We start from the raw sequence: 11,512 nt of genomic DNA, 5'->3' as shown, positions 1-11,512 counted from the left end.
GATTGTGGAATACTTTATAGTTACTTCTGTGCCTTGAAATGTTTGTCGAACTGTAATGATTTTCCTACAATAAAACGTATTTTTTGTTAAAGCTGTTCCTCTATCATTACAATTTCTCCACTGACGTCCCTCTGAGAAAATCCAGCAGCAACCTGAAGAAGCAAATTAAATTAATTAGGTATCGTCAGAGCGGGGGTTAACCCCTCCATCTCCTACTCGAACGAAGATGTCTTTGAGATGCGCTCAGTGTACAGAAGACGAATCGAGAAATGACTACGAGCACAGCACGCATTTAATTATCTCGGAAACATCTGCTTTCCTCGTTACATGGAAGCAAAGCATGATGTCTACTGACAATACACGACACAGTCTCAGTTAAGCGTGTCCTTCGCCTGCCCATACCTGCTGGAGTTAATCAGGGGGTAGCTCACATGAGGAGCGCGCGACCGGCCGTAATTGAGGCTGCGCAGCAAGGCACTGGAGAGAAAACATGCCTCTGTAATTCGTTTATTTAATTATGAAATTAAACAGAAGGCGGCTGGATGAGCAGAAGTGGCAAAGGAGTGATGCCATCGACAAAATAAGCATACGTGATAGAAAATAAGCTACAAAAAAGAAGTTTGGAGTCTATCTTGCTGATATTTTTGCCTGGAGGTCGGGGTTACTACAATCTCTGCTTCGACACGACCAAAAATGCATAGAGTGATGTAAGTCAAATCACATTCTCTCTATTCAGACGCCTCCTACCCCACCATATCCTGATTTCTGTAATAGTCTCCACAAACCACTCTTTAATTACTATGTGCTTCTCGTGGTACTGTGCCCGTATTCTCTTTAAGGGCTCTACTGCTCCTTGCACACACTTTACGAACTACACATTTCAGCACTTTCTACAGGATATAGAGTAGCATAGGCTCTCTTGTGTTTGCGGTGCCTGGGCGCGTTCACCTTGCTTTCGCCCGCCTCCTCCCCGTGCACCTGTCTCTCTGGGCAACAGGGGTGTGTGCCATCGAGTGACACAGCCTCGCGCCCTTCTTCCCCAGACCAGGAAGTGGCGGTGGTGTTGGGTCTCGCGCTCGCTCAGGCTTGCAGTAGCTCCTCAGGCGTCTGCAGCACCTTGTGCCAATGGAGCAGGTCGGGCCCCCGTATGGCCACTGATGCCCGCTGCCGCCTGCCTTTCTGGGAGTCACTGGGGCAGGGGGTGAGATGGGCAACACCAACAACGCCACGGAGCAGGGATTCCTGAATTACACCCTCTGGGACCAGCCAGACAACGCCACCCACACCTCAGACTTCTGGAAGAACATTGACCAGGTAAGCTGCAAGTCAAGACCCGGCTCCAGGAGGGAGGCACGCGCCTCATTCCAGGAAACAGGAGCAGCTTGAAGCACTTGTACTTTCCTATTTTCTCGAAAAAGGCGTGTCTTCGTTTTCTAAACACGCCTGTCGTATGCTTACTACTGAGCACCAAACTCAAATGCATCTTAATACCAATTACATACATTGCTATTTACATATTAAAATGTTTAAGTGTCACGAAGTGGTTTTTTTTTGTTTTTTTTTAAACTACGACCCTTCTGGCCGAGGGCTGGATTCCTAAACTGGTTCTGCAAGTTTGTTTTTCACGAGTACGGCTCAGTTTGAGCAAAAGCAACGTGGACAGCGTGTACTTGTTGTGACGTTTGGTAAACTGTTTTGTTTGGTAAGCCGGCACATGATTTGCGTACTGGGCGGATTTTATCCTGACGAGAAACTTTTAGAGAAAGGAAATAGCAAACAGTTGATGGCCGTTTAATAGGCGTGGTACATTTATTACATTATAGAGCTTCATGTTTATTATCTGTGCACGAGGGCGATAATCTTTCCTGTGTCACATTTAAGATAGCAAAAGAAAAAGTCTTGGGCCTGGCTAATGTCTTATTGGTTTATCTGTGTGTTATCACGTGCGTATAGTTGGCTGCCTAGTTTTTTTTAACCCTACCACCCCCGGGTGCTCATAATGTTAAAACTACAAGTCCCACAATGCAACTTATTATTTTTGATGCGATGACATGGGAAAACCTGGTAGCTACGATTATTTATGCTGTTGCATATTTAACCTTGCGGTTGACATCACAGTCTACTTAAGTGATATCACACTGACTGGAAGAAAAAGCAGGGCTCACCCACTTATGTGGCTGAAAGCCAAAGGCATGTTAACTTGGGGACATGAAAACCAACAAACACAAGCAAAGGACCCGTTTCAAGGCATGTCAAGGTATAACTAGGGCCAGGGACTCTTATAAGTACAAAAAATAAATCGTAATGGTTTTACGCAATATCGTGGTACAGAGACCACACTGATCTCTGGCTGGCATAACATTTTAGCATTTTGAAAATGATAGACGGTTGGGTCAATACTAGTGCTTGCAATGTTTGTCGACGTTGCAGTTCCATCATACCTGGTTGATCAGAGCATCCTCTGGCCTCGGGTGAAGCACAAGCCACCCAAAGTATCAAAAATGCCCCCAATATGCAACCCATGCCCTTATCGCACAGCAATCTTTTTACACAGCTATCTTAACAGCATCCCTCTTCTGGCATATGGGGGTCGCCAACTCAGTCCTGCACAGGACAATGACCCGATCGGTGCACCAAATGTCTCCTCGCTCCGGGGAGTCAACTTGACAGGGCTCCCCACACAACCTCACTTCCTCTAACGTGCTGCTCTTCATCACAGGGCACACTGGTTTGCCAAAGTCGGCAGGCGCTGGTGCTCCAAGTCCCAAGGTGGCTTTGGCTTCCCTGGGTGATGTCCCCTCACTCAGCAGGGAAACTAGCAGGCTTTGGCCCTGCATTGCTAGTCACAAGCAGACGTCTTGCAAGGCTTTCCCTCCTCTTACAGCACGTCTGGCTGCCTGGCCGATGACCATTTTTGGGGCCTCAGCCTCCCATTTTTATAGTCCATTTCCACACACCAAATGTGATTTAGAGTCTGGGTCTTTGACATTTTATGTGGGGGGGTCTGCTGCTTTTGAAGTACCTATGTCTTCATTCGATCTTCCTTTTGAAAAGCCATCCATCTCATCAGGAGAGACTCTGAAGCTGATTGTCCCACCACACACGACATGGGAGTGACTAGAGTTCCCACCTGGATGTCAGCCACAGTGATATGTGCATCAACAGTTTAATCTCGGGCTCCCAGACCCACTCTTTATGATTCGCCATTGCTCATCCAGTATGTCCCAGCCAGCTCACTGGGATGCAGCAATGCACAAATCTGTCTGAAGGAATTCCTCTACCTCCTCATGTATTCACCACACAGGCCTGCCCCCCCAAAATGGAACCCAGGGTCCTCCATGTAATGTACAATCACAGGCACGCTTGCACTCAGTGTATGTACACAATATACACACTGTCCAGCATTGTTACCTCCATGTGTCATGCCATCACAGAAACACATACACTTAGCACACACTTTGACTCTTTCCGCACTGCTCAGTCCTGTAGCCTTTCTGTAATGTGCCACTTGCAGGCACACCTACAGCCAGTGCATACATTCTCCTTGCATACTCCGTACAACCATGCTCCCTACACGTACTCTACTCCCTCCCAGAACATACACACCCAGTAATACACTCACCATGCATGCACTACATAACACTACATCTTCAATATACTGTACTCCTTGAAGCTACACTTTTTTAAAATGTATTTTATTGGCAATTCTCTAACGAATACAGGTTATGGCAGTAGGGGGTTCTTACACAAGTACAGCATATGGCATCGAGAAGTCAGCTTGATTTTCCATTATCTGCCGTTGATTTATTATCCCAAAATAATTTCCCACCCACGCCACTAATGTCAACACCCACCCAAATTACCCCACTCCAACTTTTTCCTTATACCTTTGTAAATTAGCATGGGCAATCTCTGTAGCGTCTGTGTGATTATCATCCTTCTCATCCAATCAAGTAGTAATGCTTGTTTTTGGTCTGCTCCGCCTGAAACTTCGTCTGTGGTCGTTCCCAGTGGAGTTTGCTCCCTTAAGGTTGAGAACTAATGAAATAGTGCAACTATAGTGATATACAGTCAGGGGGGCCGTGTATCATCTTTGATAGTTCAAGTGAATACCTCAGTGAAGGAATTCCAGTCCTGTGCAAAGTGGTGTTTCCATTGGCGCACCGTCTCTTCCCCATTCAAGTGGGCGCTTTCAGATATTAGCCAGGGGGACATCACCAGATCCAATACTGTGTCTTCGGTGCTGAAGGGGTTTTCCACCTCATAGTGATATGGCATCATGTTAATAACAGGATCAGGTCCAGGAATTTAGTTCAGGCTCTGTCCGTGGGAGGACAGGGGAAAAAGCCTAACAGGAGTTCCTCCAAGGAATTATTTAAATGACACCATGTAACTTGGTGAAGTAGGATAATGATTCTCTCCCATCCAGTAATTGTACAATGCCTCACATGACTTCAAGGTATGGGGAAATCCGCATCTGGGCAAAGGAAACTAGGGCAGAGCAATAGGGTCCCCTGGTAATTCTTGGAAAGACGACAAGGGGTGAGATATGCTCCGTTCAGAATATTGAATTGGATATATTTTAAATCAAATTGCGAGAACTTATGTGGATATGCCAGAATATGCTGCCATTCTGAATTGTGCACGGGGTGGCCAATATCACCCTTCTATTTCTTCCAAAGGGAATCCTGGCCTTGCAGGTACACATGTACCCAGTAGATGGACTCACTGTGCACACACTGCACAGGACTGCTCCATACCTTTAATGTAGGCCTCACTCCAGTGACACAGGTTAAAAAGGACCTGTTCACTCCTACTGATCACTGTGTGGTATGATTTCACACTGTGTCTGGGTTGCTTAACTACTGGTGAAGGCAGTAACCTTCCAACACTATGAGGATAGCACTTTGGACGCCGCTCATGATCGAACAAGTCCGCAATCAATATGACATGCCTCTGTCTTGGCGCACATGCATGATCCGTGTTTACCTTGGATAGCAAAAGTCAGCATTAGGGATCTGGACAACAGTGCAGTTGGGCACTCAGGGCAGGATATATGCCAATTACCATGCAGATGACGTTTCCATCACAACACATTTACAACTTGTAAACATTTACTTAGGACCACAGCACTCCAACAAATATGTGTAGAACAGTAACTATTAGTTATTCAGAAGTAAATATATATTTTTTTAGATTAGCCTTTGAAGAAACTCCAACGAAGATCCTTAATAGTAATAACCTCATGGTTTATTTATGTAAAGAACATCCTCCTTGACTTTAGATTATTCCCATTTAGTCAGTCGATAAGTTTATCAATTGCAAGTCCGATTTTACTATATATGTCATAAAATGTCCATGCAATTTATGGTACGTTGGCAGTACGATTTTTCCAGTTAAAATTTTTATTTTGGAACACTGGCGGGCTATTAAAAATAATTATGCCAATTATCCCATAGCACAACATTGCAGACAGGAACATGATGGGAAAGTTGATGATATGTTATTTTTTGGAACTGACAGGGTGTTGCTGTCGCCAAGAGGAGGAGACAGGGAACAAACTCTTAGGGGGATGGAATCGGAATACATAATTAGACTCAACAGTAGAGCCCCGTGGGGTCTGAATCGGGATGAATAACGTTATGTACATGTGGGATGATATTCATGATTTGTTTCTGAATTAAAAATGTTATAATTAATGATAACAAGGTTGACCGGGCGTTCAGCGATGTGGCTTATACCATTTAGCTGTTCAATATAAAAATAGTAATTAACTAAAAATTATATTGATTTGGATTTAATGGATGAAATAAGAGTTTCCTTTTTTTGGAGAGAATTTATGTGCAGGTGATATTCAGAAAATGAAGAAATACAAGTGAAAATTGAATAATGTCTTGGGTATAATTAATAATTGACATAAGAAACAAAGATAAATTATAAATAGATCAATATAAAATAGGTAAACAAGAGAATGACGAAGGGGAGTGTCAGTTAACATAAGGAGTGAGATTTAAGTTGGTAGTATATTACATCAGTGTGAATATTTTGTTTATGTTCATTAACAGACAGGATATAAGGTTAAAGGGTGGTAGGGCTTGTTTTTCAAACTAAGATAAGGTGGGCTATGAAGAAGACCGACACGGTTGAAACGCATCAGCCCTAAAGCCTTAGGATTATTCAGCTTTGTACAGTCATTTTGTGAATAAAGCGATGGACTCTGAAATAAGTTTGGAGTGCCGGCGTCTCCTTCGTTATTGTGTTGAGAGAGGATTTTGAATATATATATATATATATATATAGTGTATTTCTATAGCACAAACATTCAAAAGGCAGCGGGTGCTGTAAATAATCAAAGACAAGCATAAAGTAAAATGATTAAGAGTGAGGAAGCTAGGTTGTGGTTAATGCATCGTGAAGTACTGTTTTTAAAAAGGTATATCGTAAACCCTTTCCTAAATTGGTGCTATATTGGGGTGGTGTTGATGGATACTAGGATATTGTTCCAGATCCTGGGTGCATGGATAGAAAAGGCCTGATTCTTTTCTATGCTTTTGAAGCCTGATGGTGTTGCGGTAAACTTGTCTGCAAGATGGTTGTGATGAATTTGTAAATGATGCAGCTGATGTTGGAGATGGTACAGGCCGGCAAGGAGTGTCAATGGGAGTTAAATAGGAATGCGGGTGATGTGAATATATTTGTTTCAGCCATGGATGAGACATGCTGTAGCGTTTAGAATGCCCCGAAGGTGTGCTAGTGTGGAGTCTGGAAGGCCATGGAGGAGGGCATTACCATCATCCAGATGTGAGAGTAGAACGGCATGAACAGCGGTTCCAAAGTCGCTTGCTGGAATAAACAGTTTGACTTCCCTTGGAAGTAAGATCTGGTACCAGGCCCTCTTTGTTGTTCTGACATTGTGTTACTTGATGGTGAGGCTGGTGTCCAGGATGATTTCAAATTACTTGGCATTTGGTGAAAGTTGGGGGTCAAAAGCATTAAGGTTCATGTCTTTGAGCAATGTTTGCACTGTATCCTGATTATTGTTCTTGGCAAATAATAGAAATGTTGTCTTGGTTGGGCTGAGCTTCAGAAAGGTGCTGAGCATCTGGGTTGGGATGATCTGCGAGCACTGTTTGAGGCTCTGGATCAATGAAAGAGAGGAGACTTTTATCTTGAGTTATGTATCATCAGCCTATTAGTGAATGTTGACGCTATTATCTGAGAGTAGCACAGCACCAAGTGGCTCCATAAAAAGGTTGAAAACAACAGGAGACAGTATGAAATCTGTATGGAATCCTGGGGGATGGCACAGGTGTTAGGGATCTTTTCTGTGATCTGGAGATGCCCATGTGACAGTTAGAAAGGTAGGAGCAGAACCAGTGAAGGATTTTCAGGACTCCGGAATTCCAGACTGTGTGAAAGGCAGCTGAGAAGTTCTGCAACATCAAGAGGCAGGGGTTAGCTTCATCTTTGGTCAGGAGGACATTATCTACATTGTGTGAGGTAGCAATCTCTGTGCTCCAACGTGATCTGAACCCAGACTGGTAGACGTGCAGGCAACGGTTAGCACTGATGTGATCTTGGAACTGAACATAGACCTCTTCTCCAGTGACCTTGCTGGGTGAGTGATCGGCCAATAGTTGGCAAGGTCATCAGGGTTTAATGCAGGTTTTTATAGGAGTGTAAGGATCTGTCCTGTCCTGAAAGCTTATGAGAAGATGCCTTGAGTGAGGGGGCATTTGCAATGGTAATTAGGGGTAAAAGAGCGTCCCTAGAGAGCTGTCTCAGGCAAGAATGAATACTAAATGGATGTCTCTCAAGTGCTCAAACCTTTCTAAAAAGTACGAAAATCAACTAATAAATCATGCAATATAAACAATACATAGCATGTGTAATTTAGTCCTACATTGCTACTTTGGGGTTCTGGTAACGTTTATAAACCATGCAAGAGCAATATAGAGTCATATAAAGTAGGCTGGTAAATATTCTCTCTCTTTAAATATGCATACACATTATTATAACTATTTATGAAATGCTAGTGAAAGTAAATGTTGCCTAATAAACCATGTGTTTTGTGGCAAGTGCATTATTAATATATATATATATACCCATATTTATTACTACAATGCAAATGTTACATCACAAGTTGTTACTGTGGTACATCATAACTACAGTCATAAAACCACTGCTTATGTGAGTTGCACATTACACATCATTTATTTAGTTATTTATTTCCTAACTATGTGTTGTTTATATGTATATACTTACATGTCACAGTTACATTTGAAAAGAAAAATAATTGGACCTTTACAGAAAATACATTTTTTAATTTAGTTTTTATTTCAATGTGCAGATTAACCCCTTGACCTGTGGTTTTCATTAAATATAATTAACGATATGCATTTATAACTTCCGACAAAAACAACATGGATAAATGCAGATCCAAAGAAAACAATATGCTATTATAGTTGAGATCCACATAAAGTCTAAAACCCACAGATATTTGTCTGTCGGACGTAGCCACGGATAAATTGCTTTAGCTGTAGAGGGACCAAAAGTGAATATTTTCATGTGTGCAACCCCGAAAAAGGTTTTACAGACTAATGTTTGTCTTTCTTCACTGCTCAACTGCATCTTGAGAACAACGACCCAACATTAAATTGACCAAGCAGCTGGCGAATTAGAAACAAATTAGCAAATAGGCTGGAAGGATATTCACAGCAAAGAAAATTGCATTTTCTTTGTAAAAGGTGACTGAACTATACTTAAAGAGACACAATAGTGCTTCTTTGATATATATTTATTTTGGAATGAGTGAACTTTACAATTTCGATACTTTTCAATTTGAAATGTTGGGCTAAGTTGGGTATATTTGCAATTCACGAAGGCTGGCAGAGTTTCCTCACTAACGTCTGTAGAGGGGACCCAGATGGGGCCCGCAGCCAGCTCTGTGTATCCTTCCTGCCCCTCTTTGCCCCACACCACACCTGTTGAATGTGCCAGGAGGCGGCACAGAAACACAAAGAGACACTGCACATTGCCGCGCATATTAATAAAAAAAAAACCTTTCACCGCAAAGCTGTGTTGTTTGCTTCAGATTTTTAAATCTGACTTTCTCTGTGTGTGTGTGTGTGTGTGTGTGTGTGTGTGTGTATATACATATATATCAAAACAAATCACTTTCAGGGTTAGAGTGACACATAAATTATGCAAAAAAGAATAGAGAACTCTGGGTAGTTCCCAAGCTTAGGTGGAGAGCAGCTCTAGTAAGGAGCACCCTGCAACACCAGCGACACTCTAGATTTGCTCACCTCAAATGTCTGTTTATCTAGCAAAGTTTTTAAGCATAGGATCAGCACAGTGCTATCCACGCCGAGCTAGATAGTGACAAAGTCTTTTGCCATTTGTACAGCAAAGTCTTTAAGCATAGGTTTGACGCAGTGTCAACCTTGCCGAGCTGTAAAATGACAAAAGCCATTTACCACTCCAGGTACATTATTACGGCTTGGGACTGGTAAAATACTGTCCAAGCCAACCTGGAATGAGTAAAAGCAACCCCTGACACATGTTTCACTCTCATTAGAGCTCATCAGAGAGGTTTAGCTTTGTCTAGACACCTGGTAGCACCCAGTATAAGTCAAAACAAATCCCTTTCAGGATTAGAGTGACGCCTAAATTATGCAAAAAAGAATAGAGAACATAGGGCCAGATGTAGCAAAGTGTTTGCGCCTCGCAAACGGCGAAAATCGCCGTTTGCGAGGCGCAAAAGCCACTTTGCTATTCAGAAATGCATATTGCGAGTCGGGACCGACTCGCAATATGCATTTCCGACTCGCAAATAGGAAGGGGTGTTCCCTTCCTATTTGCGAGTCTGAGTGGTATGCAATACCATTTGCGACCGCGTACGCGGTCGCAAATGGCATCGCAGTTACCATCCACTTCAAGTGGATGGTAACCCACTCGCAAATTGGAAGGGGTCCCCATGGGACCCCTTCCAGTTTGTGACTGGACCCACAAATATTTTTTCAGGGCAGGGAGTGGTCCAAGGGACCACTCCCTGTCCTGAAAAAATACCGAAACTAAAGGTTTCGTTTTTTTTTTAAGTGCAGCTCGTTTTCCTGTAAGGAAAACGGGCTACACTTAAAAAAAAAAAAACTGCTTTATTTAAAAGCAGTCACGAACATGGAGGTCTGCTGACGACAGCAGGCCTCCATGTTTGCGAGTGCCTATACTCGCTATGGGGCCGCAATTTGCGACCCACCTCATGAATATTCATGAGGTGGGTCATTGCGACCCCATAGCGAGTTGCAGTCGGTGTCTGAGACACCGTACTGCATACCAATTTGCGAGGTGCAAAGTGCGAGTCGCATGGACTCGCACTTTGCACCTCGCAAATTTTAAATTTGCTACATCTGGCCCATAGTGTTGGAAGGTTACTGCCGTCACCAGTATATATACAGAAAAATCCAATTGAACACATTACAACCTTTATAAGTGGCCAGAGCACTTCATCAAGGTGACATTTAATGTCACTCAGCCTCAGATTCCCTGCAGCCAGATGTCCTGTCCAAGAAGGTTTTGGTTGCAGGGGAACAGGCCACATTGGCTTTCACAGGTTTATCAGCTTCTATTCAGAGGTGCCCTTAGACTTGGATGACATAATTTTGATTTTCGTGGAAACACGGTCAGCTTTTCTGGAGTTTGGATTTTTTTTTATAGTAAATTCCAAATTCTCTCAACCGTTTTTATTTTTGTATTACTGTTTTGAATATCAATTTCTGCTGATCATCAGATTGTTTCAATGTGGGTTGTAGCATCTCTCCCTTTGAAGTTTATCTCACTCTTTCTAATATATTGTTGAATGTTTTCTTGTCTGGCATTGTATGAGAACTTACACAACATTTCCATGTTGTGTTGTTGCAAATTAGTATTACTAGAGACAATTCTCTTTACTTTTAAGAATTGACAGGTAGGGTAGGTTTTAATTGTTTTAATTAATTCTTCAGGATGGAAACTGTTTGCCATTACCAATTGGTTGACATCTGTTGGTTTACATAAAGGCTGTTTCCACTTTTTTGCTTTTTGGGGATATCTGTCTGTAAAGGAAATTAAGTCCGGGATTGCCTATTGATGTGTAAAATGTGATTGATCGATGTACAATGGATAGATAATTCACAGGCTGTAAAAGTTCTCTTTTTGTGCCTTTCCACACACCGATTGTGCCATCCAAATACCTCCACGGTTCAGCTGTTTTGCTGCATTTTCCAATATATGTTCATGTTTCTCAAATGTGGCCACATACATGTTAGCGTACTTTGGTGTCATTTTAATTCCCTATGCTGTTCCTATTGTCTGGATATTAAACTGGTCACTAAAGTTAAAGAAGATATGACACAAAACGGTATTGATAATTAACAAAGGGAATACAACTGGTTTATCCATTTCTGAATGTTCACGTGTCACATTTTTGTCTGCAAATAATTGTAATCATTCAATGTTGTGGATATTTGAAATC

The 11,512-nt window shown here is 42.4% G+C and overlaps 1 protein-coding gene across 4 annotated transcripts in view; it reads left to right on the top strand.

The window, feature by feature from the left end:
* The first annotated feature begins 556 nt into the window (after window positions 1-556).
* The window catches only part of NIPAL2 (NIPA like domain containing 2), a 433,718-nt gene continuing 422,762 nt past the window's right edge, over window positions 557-11,512 (top strand). Inside the window, exon 1 of one of the 4 annotated variants that reach the window (XM_069220538.1) lies at window positions 557-707. Coding sequence is in view for 3 of the 4 variants with exons in the window: in XM_069220535.1 (XP_069076636.1) it covers window positions 1,207-1,314 (108 nt within the window). In the remaining variant the exon portion in view is untranslated. Of the gene's footprint in view, window positions 708-944; window positions 1,315-11,512 lie in introns of those variants that run through there. The other 3 variants (XM_069220535.1, XM_069220536.1, XM_069220537.1) reach the window with 3 other exon arrangements.

Source organism: Pleurodeles waltl, chromosome 2_2 (assembly GCF_031143425.1).
Source record: "Pleurodeles waltl isolate 20211129_DDA chromosome 2_2, aPleWal1.hap1.20221129, whole genome shotgun sequence".
In the NCBI taxonomy this organism is placed as follows: Eukaryota; Metazoa; Chordata; class Amphibia; order Caudata; family Salamandridae; genus Pleurodeles; species Pleurodeles waltl.
The sequence above is the reverse complement of the archived record's forward strand: the minus strand, read 5'-3'. Positions and strand labels throughout refer to the sequence as shown.